Raw genomic sequence first — 12,237 nt, forward strand, 5'->3', positions numbered from 1 at the left:
TAGCTGTCTTCCTGTTTGTCCGATGTAGTGTTTTGTGCAGTCCTTGCATGGGATTTTTTACACTACATTGGTTTTGCTCATGTTGGGTATCGGGTCCTTCGTCCTGTTGAGTTGTTGTCGGAGAGTGGCTGTTGGTTTGTGTGCTGTTATGAGTCCTAGTGGTCGCAGTAGTCTGGCTGTCAGTTCAGAAATGCTCTTGATGTATGGTAGTGTGGCTAGTCCTTTGGGTTGCGGCATGTCCTCGTTCTGTTAATGGAGCATTTGTCAGCACACAAACCAACAGCCACTCTCAGACAACAACTCACCAGAACGAAGGACCCGATACCCAGCATGAGCAAAACCAATGTAGTGTAAAAAATCCCATGCAAGGACTGCACAAAACACTACATAGGACAAACAGCTAACGATCCGTATCCATGAACACCAACTAGCCACGAAACGACACGACCAGCTATCCTTAGTAGCCACACACACAGATGACAAGCAACATGAATTCGACTGGGACAACACTACCATTATAGGGCAAGCCAAACAGAGAACAGCCAGGGAATTCCTCGAGGCATGGCATTCATCCACAGACTCTGTCAACAAACACATCGACCTGGACCCAATATACCGGTCACTGCAGCGGACAGCTCGAACTGACAACCGGAAGCGGCAGAGACAGGCCACTATAAATGCCGGAGGAAACAGCACAGAAGCGCTTCACAGGAGGCTCCCTAGCACTGAGGATGTCACCTAGACAGGGGATGAAACGTTTGCGAGACAAATTCCCAGCTCGGCGAACAGAACCACAACAACGAGTACCCGAGCTACAAGTCTTCTCCCAAACTTTGAAGATAGGATAGTGAAGAAGGCATTTGGTATGCTTTCCTTTATTGGTCATAGTATTGAATACAGGAATTGGGAGGTCATGTTGCAGCTGTACAGGACATTGGTTAGGCCACTTTTGGAATATTGCGTACAATTCTGGTCTCCTTCCTATGGGAAGGATATTGTGAAACTTGAAAGAGTTCAGAAAAAATTTACAAGCATATTGCCAGGGTTGGAGGGTTTGAGCTGTAGGGAGAGGCTGAACAGGCTGGGGCTGTTTTCCCTGGAGCGTCGGAGGCCGAGGGATGACCTTATAGACGTTTGTAAAATCATGAGGGGCATGAATAGGATAAATAGACAAAGTCTCTTCTCTGCGGTGGGTGTGTCCAGAACTAGAGGGCACAGGTTTAGGGTGAGAGGGGAAAGATATAAAAGAGATGTACGTGGCACCGTTTTCACACAGAGGGTGGTAAGTGTATGGAATAAGCTGCCAGAAGAAGTGGTGGAGGCTGGTACAGTTGCAATGTTTAAAAGACAACTGGATGGGTATATGAATAAGAAGGGTTTAGAGGGATATGGGTCAGGTACTGGCAGGTGGGACTAGATTGGATTAGGATATCTAATCAGCATGGACAAGTTGGACCGTTTGGTCTGTTTCCTTGCTGTACATCTCTATGACTCTGTGAGTCTATGTCATAAACAGCAATTTGATATTGACCAGATAATCTAATTTTAGGGATACATATTGGCCCAGATCATCAGAGAGGGCCCTTCTCCTCGTCTCTGAAATAATACCATTCACACCACTCAAAGAGGCTTCGAGTGTGTTGGTTAATCTCTCACCATCCACAATGCAGCACTCCCTCCATAACGCACTCCAGTCAGCTCAGATCATGTGCTAAAGATTGTGTGTTAGAAGTGGAACTGAAGGGAGTGCAGCAGAGATTTACCGGAACAATACCTGAATTCGAGGGATTGAGCTGCGATGAGAGATTACGTTGTGTTCCCTAGAATGTCGATTTGATCTGAATTTTCAAGGTATTAAGGGAAACAGTCAGGATTGATTGAGAGAAACTGCTCTCGCTGGTTAGAATTCTGGGACAAGGGTCAAAATTAAAACAAAACTAAGGCTGTTGCTAACCTAGAAATGATTTACGAGGGTGTTGCTGGAACTGGACGGTTTGACCTACAGGGAGAGGCTGAATAGGCTGGGACTGTTTTTCTTCCTGAAGTGTCAGAGACTGAGGGCTGACCTTATAGATGTTTAAAAAATTGTGTGGTACATAGCTAAGCCAAAGTCTTTTTCCATGGGCATGGGTGGCATAGATTTAAGGTGAGAGGGGAAATATTTAGAAGGGACCTGAGGGGCAACCTTTTCACACAGAGCATGGTGTATGTATGGAATGAGCTGCCAGAGGGAGTGGTGGAGGCTGATACAATTACAATATTTGAAATACATTTGGACAGGTACATGAATGGGAAGAGTTCAGAGCAATTTGGGTCAAATGTTGGCAAATGGGATGAGATTAGGTTAGGATATCTGGTCAGCATGGACGAGTTGGATCAAAGGGTCTGTTTCTGTACTGCATATCTCTTTGACTCTATAACCAGACCCTCAGGAGTGAAATTAAGAATTCTACACTGAAAAACGATGCTAAAGATTTGGAATTCTCCTCCATTAGTGCTGACGGATGCTGGACGGATTGTTATCTTTAAATCTGCGATTGATGGATTTTGTGAACCAGAGATTTTTAAGGGGTAAAGTTGGGGATGTGGAATTGGACTGCCGATTTTCCATGAATAGCAGAACAGGCTTGAGGGGCTCAATGGCCTCCTTCTGTTCCTGTATCCTGATACAGAGAGAGAATCCAATCAACAGATCCCCGACTGAAGTTGAGTTTGATTTTATCCAACCTCAAACTCAGTGGATTGATGTGAGAGATCCTTTTGGTCATTCTGTTTCAAAGACCCCTCTCACCCCAGTTATATGTCTGTCAGGCAGATGATACAAATGTTTGAAACACGTACAAACAGATTCAAGAGCAGCTTCTTCCCCACTGTATTCGGACTTATGAACAGACTTCTCATATATTAGAGTTGATCTTTCTGTGGACTTTATCTGTAGCTGTAATGCTATACTCCACATTCCATTCCATTTACTCTGATGTACTTATAGGGGAAAGTGAGGACTGCAAATGGACTTATGTAAGATATGATTTGGCTGGATAGCATGCAAAACAATACTTTTTGCTGTACTAAGGATATTATTGAACTGGAAAGAGTGCAGAAAAGATTTACTAGGATACTGTCTGGACTGGAAGGATTGAGTTATAAGGAGAGTCTGGGACATGTTTCCTCGGAGCGTAGGAGACTGAAGAGTGATCTTATAGAGGTCTATACAGTCATGAGGGGTGTAGATAAGATAGATAGCGATGGCTTTTCACAATGGTAGATGCCTCTAAAACTAGAGGGTTTAAGGTGAGAGGGGAGAGATACAGCAGGGTCCAGAGGGACAATTTTTTCCACACAGAGGGTGAAGTGTGTCGGGAATGGGCTTCCAGGGGTAGTGATGGAGGCAAGTACAGTTTTGTTATTTATGAAACATTTAGACAGGTGCATGTAGGTTTGCTTGCTGAGCTGGAAGGTTCATTTCCAGACGTTTCGTAACCCTACTAGATAACATCATCAGTGAGCCTCTGGATGAAGCACTGCTGATGATTCCTGCTTTCCATTTATATGTTTGGGTTTCTTTGGGCTGGTGATGTCATTTCCTGGTGTGATGTCATTTCCTATGGTGAATTGTTCCTTTTCTCAGGGGGCGGTAGATGGGGTCTAACTCGATGTGTTTGTCGATAAAGTTCCGGCTGGAATGCCATGTTTCTAGGAATTCTCATGTGTGTCTCTGTTTGGCTTGTCTTAGGATGAATGTGTTGTCCCTTCCTCATCTGTATTAGTGAGGACATTAGTGAGAGAGGGTCATCAAAATGAGTGCATAGACAGTTGGGCTAAAGGCCCTGTTTCCCTGCTGTAGACCTCTGTGACAATAATAAATCAAATCAACATCAAAACAATCAAATACTTTCTTTTCCAGAAATTGTCACTGAAGAGCAGCTGAAGACAAAGACAAGGTTCTCTCTACAGAAGATCAGGAATCAGACCACATTCGAGTGCATAACACTTGAAACTATCAGAGATGTTATAGCCAAGGTACGGCTGTACTTTAACACTGGAGGGCTCATTAGCCTCATCCTTGTATAGTCTGTAGTGAAAGTCTGTGGTGATTTCATGGTTCTGTGTCTTTTAATGATTGGGACAGAGCATTTGGATTTGAGATGATGCACCCAATGAAATTCACTTTGTTCTGAACACAAAATGCAAAGGGTTGTGGGATTGTCGCCAGTTGTGTTCTGCTGACACTGTGCTCCTCTAATAAAGTCCCATTCTTTCATTCGAGACGGAGAGATAGCTGGTGGTACATCTAACCTGAGGGTCACCATGCCTCAGGCGAGGGAAGAAGTGCAGAAGGAGTGACCTTCATGGTGACCTCGGCCAATGCAGGACTTGAACCGACCACTGTCCAGCTAACTGACCCTCTAGCTCTTTCCTCTCCCTCTGTTTGAGGTGAGAAGCATGGAGAGTTATCCTGTAATTTTGCCTTGTGAATATTGAGGGCCAGCATGTCTATAGACAAGCCTAACCTCAAACTCTTAAAGGTTTGAGTTACAGGGAGAGGCTGAGAATCTTTTCACTGCAGCAGAGAAGGTTGAGGGGTGACCTTCTAGAGGTTTAGAACATGGATGCAGCTTGGCTCACTGAGCTGGAAAGTTCAGAAACTGAACCTTCCAGCTCAGGGATCAAGTATACAGCCAGAACCTCAACTAGAGCTACAAATCTTCTCAAAACTCGCTAAAGTTTATACACTCCTGAGGGGCATAGATAAGGTGAATGGCAGGTGGCTTTTGCCTAGGATGGGGGGGTGCGGTTTCAAAAGAAGGGGGCTTATTTTTTTAAGTTGAGAAGAGACAGATTAAAAAAAACATTTTTACACAGAGAGTGATCCACATGTGAAATGACCTTCCCAAGGAAGTGGTGGACATGGGTACAATTACAACATTTAAAAGCACTTAGATAAATAAGGAGATTTTATGAGAGCACAGAAAGGGTCAACAGTTCATTTGAAAGACCGCACCCGTGACAGTACAGCATCCACTTGGTACAGCCCTGAAAGTGTCAGCCTCGGTTTTGTTTTGATCTTATTCATTCACAGAACGTGGGCATCACTGGTCAGGCCAGCATTTATTGCCCATCCCTAATTGCCCAGAGGGCAGTTGAGAGTCAACCACGTTGCTGTGGGTCTGGAGTCACATGTAGGTCAGACCGGGTAAGGATGGCAGTTTCCTTCCCTGTTTGTGAACCAGATGGGCTTTTCCTGACATGGTTCCTACTAGGTACTTAATTCCAAGTTTTTATTGAATTCAAGTTCCACCATCCGCCGTGGCGGGATTCGAACCCGGGGATTGGTGCTAAAGTCTCTGGAGTGGTATTTGAATCTGCAACCTCTCCCTCTGAGGCAAGTGCACTTCTCATTGAGACTCAGCCACAATGAATGTGAATAACACTGTATGACCCATACCTATCTATCATGTCTCTGCTGTGTGTGCAGTGTACACCAGGAAGGTGGAGACTTGTGACGTTGTGGTACTGTCCCTATCTCTGAGCCAAGACACCCAGGTTCAAGTCCCACCTGACCCAGAGTTGTGCCATAATGTTTCTGATCAGTTTGACTCGAAAATATCTATATCGGCCAAGAGGAAATGATAGCACAGTGCTAAGTTGACTGGGCTAATGGACCTGGAATGACCCTTTGCAGATGAGCTCAAATTTCACCATGGTAATTGGGGTAGATTTAAATTTAATTAAATTAATCTTAAATTACAAAATATGATATCAATAAACGGTTGGATCACCACAAAAACCCATCTGATTCACCAAGGTTTTTAACAGAAGGAAATCTGTCCTTCTTATCTGGTTTGACCTTCAATACCCATAGCAACATGGTTGACCCTCTGAAATGGCCTACTGAATTGTATATGCCCCATAGCATCATGGTTGACCCTCTGAAATGGCCTACTTAATTGTATATCACCCATAGCAACATGGTTGACCCTCTGAAATTGCCTACTTAATTGTATATGACCCATAGCGTCATGGTCGACCCTCTGAAATGGCCTATTGAATTGTATATCACCCATAGCAACATGGTTGACCCTCTGAAATGGCCTACTGAATTGTATATGACCCATAGCGTCATGGTTGACCCTCTGAAATTGCCTCCTTAATTGTATATGACCCATAGCAACATGGTCGACCCTCTGAAATGGCCTATTGAATTGTATATCACCCATAGCAACATAGCTGACCCTCTGAAATGGCCTACTGAATTGTATCAATGTTATCAGAATTGTCCCAGAAAAGCAAAATCCAATCAGAAACACTGTGGATAGGACTACACCGCAAGGATGGCATCATTTCAAACAAGGGGAATTAGAGATGGACATTAAAAGCTGGGCTTGCCACATCCCATCAGAAAATAAAGCAGAATTATTCTGGGTATTGTTTGTTCTATATTCACCTGTAACATGGAGTGCTCTAACCCACACAAACAGTTTATTCCAGTCTATTGCAACCAAAATAAAAATCAACATTTTCGTATTAAGAAAGCTCAGGTCCTTCTGTGGCACAGTGGTAGTGTCCCTACCCTGGACCAGGAGACCCAGGTTCAAATCCCACCTGCTCCAGAGGTGTGTAATAACATCTCTGAATAATAAAGAAAAATGAGTACAGCGACAGGTCCTCTTGTGGCATAATGACAGTGTCCCTACCCCTGGACCAGGAGACCCAGGTGTAAAAACAAGGACTGCAGATGCTGGAAACCAGAGTCTAGATTTGAGTGGTGCTGGAAAAGCACAGCAGGTCAGGCAGCATCCAAGGAGCAGGAAAATCGACATTTCGGGCAAAAGCCCTTCAACAGGAATAGAGGCAGGGTGCCTGCAGAGTGGAGAGATAAATGAGAGGAGGGTGGGGGTGGGGAGAAAGTAACATAGAGTACAATAGGTGAGTGGGGGTGGGGATGGAGGTGATAGGTCAGAGAGAAGGGTGGAGGAAGGTAGCAAAGAGTAATGTAGGTGAGTGGGGGTGGGGATGGAAGGTGATAGGTCGGAGGGAGGGTGGGGGAAGGTAGCAAAGAGTACAATGGGTGGATGGGGGTGGGGATGGAAGGTGATAGGTCAGAGAGGAGGGTGGAGTATATAGATGGAAACGAAGATAGGCAGGTAGGACAGGTCATGGGGATGGTGCTGAGCTGAAAGGTTGCGAGGAGACAGAGGTTCAAGTCCAACCTGCTCCAAAGGTGTGTAACATCATCTCTGAATAATAAAGAGAAATGAGTACAAAGGGACAGGTCCTCTTGTGGCATAATGGTAGTGTTCCTATCCCTGGACCGGGAGTTGCAGGTTCAAGTCCCACATACACCAGGGGTGTATAATAACATCTCTGAACAAGTTGATTAGGAAACTAATTTAAATGAAGAATAATTGGGAACCGTAAGTGGAGGTAGGTTGATGGCTGAAGGAGGGTTGATGGCTGAAGAGAACAAGAGGAAGCAGGATAAATTTGACACAAACACATTAAAAAGGAAACTCTTGAAATGTCTTATGGAGATTGGCGCACAGGTGGAGGGCTGAATGCCTGCCATTTTCTAATTCTAAAAGGGTTAAGGGTGGGATTGGAAGTGTATCTCCTTCTGAACAACAGTAGTCTACCCCTAACCAAGTGGGATATAAGTGGCCTGTACTTCCCCATGGTCTTACTGTGTTTCTTTCCCTAGGACCAACACGGTCTGCTGCCTATAGGAGTGCACTCTGCCAAGGACCTAATTACGGAGAAGATCTACACCATCATTATACATATCAAAGTGACCACAAAAAACATCAAGAAATTAAGGTAACATTCTAACCAAGGCAATGAGGGAATCACTGGGAAGGTGGGAGGAGGGGGGGATTTGTTCAGTAAGGTCCAGTGTGCAAATGGAATGGAACATGGAAGGAGACAGGTACATCTCCAGGGTGACCTCTAGCCAAGTGGAGGTATTTGATCAGATCTCCCTTGCCTCTACCGGCCACCACAATATTTCGACCTAAGTACGGCTGTTCATCCTGAGTTAAATTTTTGGGACCTCAACAAATTTCGGTGTGGGACTTGGCTTTTCCTTCTTGTGTTCCTTTGTGCTACGAGGCGATGGCAGCTGTAGACGATACGCAAGGCATTTTGAAAAGAGGGGGACGCTCCCTGTTGGTCAGTGATGAGTGGAATTTGAATCATTAAACAAAATCTGGAATTAAGAGTCTAATAATAATCATGACACAATTGTTAAAACAAAAAAAACCCTTCTGATTCACAAAAGCCCTTTTGGGGAGGAAATGTGCAGTCTTTACCCAGTCTGGCCCATATGCAACTCTACCAATGTGCTCCTTGGGTAATTAGGGATGGGCAATAAATGCCAACCTGCCGAGTGATGCCTCATCTGGTGAATGAATTTTTAAAAAGATTGATAAGGAACCTCCTTAGCAACCACTTGGATGTGATATCTGAGGGGCAAAGGACTTGTGTAAGGGGAACTAATCTCGGCAGGTGAGGGGGCAGCATTTGGGGAAAGGGTCCGTGGAGTGTCTTTACAATTGGCTTCATGTGAAGGAGAGTTTCAAAATAATAGCCGTGCCTGATCTCTGACCCACCACTCCTGGCGTGAGGTACACTAGTTGATAAAGTTCAGCATGTCAGTGTTGCTTGGACTGATGACAGTGACTTGCCTGGAGTTAGCTGCAGAGACTGGCTTTCTGGGAGTGGCTTTGTAGATGACAGCACTGCCTCGGAAAGGGTCAGCTACCCTGACCAGGACCCTGGGAGATTGCAAGAGGACTCTGGGAGATTGTGAGGGATCCTGGGAGATTGTAGAAGGATCCTGGGAGGTTGCAGGAGGACGCTAGGAGATTGTGGGAGGACTCTGGGAGATTGCAGGAGGACCCTGGGAGGTTGTGGGAGGACACTGGGAGATTGTAGGAGGATCCGGGGAGGTTGTGGGAGGACGCTGGGAGATTGCAGGAGGACACTAGGAGTTTGTGGGAGGACGCTGGGAGGGATAAAACCCACCCTCCCAAAAACAATCCCACAGCTTGGGGGGAATCTCTGAATGCCTCGCTCAAGTGACTCTTCACTTTTATTTTTATTTTGGATTCCCAGCATCTCCAAAGTGCTGGAGAAACTCAGCAGGTGGACCAGCATCTGCGGAGAGAGAGAGAGAGAAACAGGGTTAATATTTCAGGTCCAGTTTGGAACACCAGAGTCATACTGGACTCGAAATATTAACTCCGTTTCTCTCTCCACAGGAGATGGCAGACCCATTGAGTTTCCCTCGCACTTTTGATTTGCGATCTTCCTCCTGTTTCTTACAAGTTGGCAGCAAGCCCGAGAGGACTCCTAGTGGAGTGTACCCTCTTCTTCATCCAAAGCCTGCGTTCCTCAGAGGATGTGGCTAGATGTTGGCGAGAAGCAGGAACGTTGGTTTACTCACGAGTTCCTTCTCTCTTTTAATATAAGAACACTGAGACCAATAACAGGCGTCTTGCCCAGCTACCCCAACCAAGATCGAGACCACTCCTGCTCTCACCCCGTCAGTGCCCACCTCCCACATACACCTGAAAGAATCAAGCTGAGAAACATTTAGATAGGTGCTCCAGAGTGATTGGAGAACTCTTTGTCTTTCCTTCAGAAAACTGGCTCCAAAGTCCTGCAGCAGCGACGATGAGTTCCTCAAGCTGTACCGCATTGAGCAGAAGCACTTAGAGACCGTGCCATGCCTCTCTGCCACTGTGGAGCCCAACACATGGACCAGTGTCGAGGAGCTCATCAAGTTCGTGAAGACCAGCATCCTCCAGGAACAGCAGAAGATTGTCTGGATCGAGCAGAACAAGTTGCTGCTGGACATTGAGAGCTTGTCATCAGCCGACCTGACCAGCCAATCAGATGTTTCCAGTTGTCTGTAGTGGAGTCGGCTGGAGATCACTCTTGGTAGACCTGAACTCTGAGACAGGTCTAAACCCACAGCAGAACGCTGCCCCACAGCTGACCACCAGTGAATACCCTTTGGATAAGTGTTCGGAGTTCAGTGTTGTGCAGTTCTAAGGATCCAACTGGGGCAGTGTAGGGGGATTCCTGAACTCCATCTGACCCCGATGTTGGGAATACCTGGGATCCTCTTCAATCACACTGGTAGGGCAGGCTTTGTATTGTGGTTGGAGAGAGTTCAGGCAAACTACTTGGCCATCATTAATAAGAACAGATGATTGGATTTCGGAGAGCAAACTCCAACATCATTTAAAAAGCCACTGTGAATTGCACACCACAGTATTTTCACATAACACTAATCGAGTTACGCTGTTATACAAGGAATCAAAACTTAATCTGTCCATGTGAAATGGGTTTATCGCTCACAACTGAGCGACTTACCCACCACCAAAATCACCGTGACTTGTTATTTTGCTTATTTTTAACACTACTATGTGTGAAGCGGGGTTAGATAACACAGGGACCCCCATGTAATTCAGTGACCAGTCAAACACACTGTATTTATTTTTCTATCGCGTTTTAAATTTATATTTCAAGCTATACTTCAAAAGAAAAAAGACTGACAAAAATTTGGAGTATACACTACTGTGGAGCGGAGGAGTTTTTGTACAAGTCAGACAGTGGAGACTCAAGGCAATGATGCGACTATCAGACTGTAATGTGGACATGGCACAGTGTTTATTGTCAGTGTAACATTCACAATGCAAACACCTAACTCTGAACTGTGAAATCATGACATTAGGAAGCAAGGTTTTCTAGACATTATAAAATATATTGCAGGACCATCTTATTTTTGTGTCTGGCATACCAATTGAATATAGATCCTGTTTTGTATGTACTGACAGTGTTATTGGACTCCTATTTAAGGCTGTAACTATCCTTCAATAATTGTACCAATTGCAGAATTCAGATTTGGTTCCAATGTAGAGTTTAAGTTGACCGTAGAAATGTGTCATCAAATGGTAGTCAAATTATTGCTGCACCCTTTGGCGTTGACCCCTCTAAACCTATCTTTCTATCCTGAAGATGTCTCTAGGTATTTCAGGCCCAGGGCTTTTCTTAAAAGGCCATTGACACAGTTGAGCCTACTAAGTTAGTTATTCTGCTGCGGTAGGCATCGTTGCAAAGTCTAATCCCATCCTCATCTGCAGGGGTAATTAAATAATATCGTGGGCTGACAGTTCAGCTGACTCTTTAACCTCCGACTCTCGACTGCGGTGAGGCACGCCCGGTCAATGGTGCTCATGTAAACAGCAGGACCAAATGAGAGCTACATCAACACAGAGCCTTGATTGCTCCCGGGACTTGGCATCACTCTGGGCTCCGTTTTCACTCTCACTCCTATCAGAACAAGAGGACAGTACATGAACTCCAAAGTGAAAAGTAGACTGCATTGTCAAGAAAACGACAAATGCTGCAGGCCCCCGGATATACAAATCATTCAACTCCCTCAGTTGGATGCTGTGTTGTAATGTAAGCTGTGATATCACGAGCAAAGTATCAATGTTTACACAAAAATAAATACTTTTGCTAATTGAGTGATTGTGCAAACTTTATTCACAAAGTTTATTCATTCTTTATTTATTGCTCCAGAGGGCAGTTAAGAGTCAACCACACTGCTAGTGGTCTGGAGTCATATGTAGACCAGTTTCCTTCCCTAAAGGACTTTAATGAGCTAAATGGGTTTTCCCAACAATCAGTTCCTGGTCATCATTAGACTCTTTCATTCCAGATTAGATTAGATTCCCTACAGTGTGGAAACAGGCCCTTCGATCCAACCAGTCCACACTGACCCTCAGAAGAGTAACCCACCCAGACCCATTTCCCTCTGACTAATGCACCTAACACTACGGGGCAATTTAGCACGGCCAATTCACCCTAACCTGCACATCATTGGACTGTGGGAGGAAACCAGAGCACCCGGAGGAAACCCACGCAGACACGGGGGGAATGTGCAAACTCCACACAGACAGTCACCCGAGGCTGGAATCGAACCTGGGACCCTGGTGCTGTGAGGCAGCCGTGCTAACCACTGAGACGCATTTTATTGAATTCACACTCCACCATCTGCTATGCTGGGATTTGAACCCAGGTCCCATAACACGATAGAGTCATTCGGATGTACAGCACTGAACCAGACCCTTCGGTAGAACTCATCCATGCTGACCAGATATCTTAACCACCCCCAAACTTTTAAATGCAGAGAAAATGAAAAGCAAAGCTCTCTCCAATGAAAACAAA

General features: G+C 45.2%; 1 protein-coding gene across 2 annotated transcripts in view; it reads left to right on the top strand.

Annotated features, from left to right (window-relative positions):
- LOC140489274 (caspase recruitment domain-containing protein 11-like) overlaps positions 1-11,517 on the top strand; it is a 122,795-nt gene extending 111,278 nt beyond the window's left edge. For both annotated transcript variants that reach the window (XM_072588643.1, XM_072588644.1), the window contains 3 exons: positions 3,905-4,020; positions 7,700-7,815; positions 9,641-11,517. In XM_072588643.1, the coding sequence (XP_072444744.1) occupies positions 3,905-4,020; positions 7,700-7,815; positions 9,641-9,914 (506 nt within the window). In that variant the 3' untranslated portion in view covers positions 9,915-11,517. The remainder of the gene's footprint in view (positions 1-3,904; positions 4,021-7,699; positions 7,816-9,640) is intronic.
- The last annotated feature ends 720 nt before the right edge of the window (positions 11,518-12,237 follow it).

Source organism: Chiloscyllium punctatum, chromosome 18, assembly GCF_047496795.1.
Source record: "Chiloscyllium punctatum isolate Juve2018m chromosome 18, sChiPun1.3, whole genome shotgun sequence".
Classification (NCBI taxonomy): domain Eukaryota; kingdom Metazoa; phylum Chordata; class Chondrichthyes; order Orectolobiformes; family Hemiscylliidae; genus Chiloscyllium; species Chiloscyllium punctatum.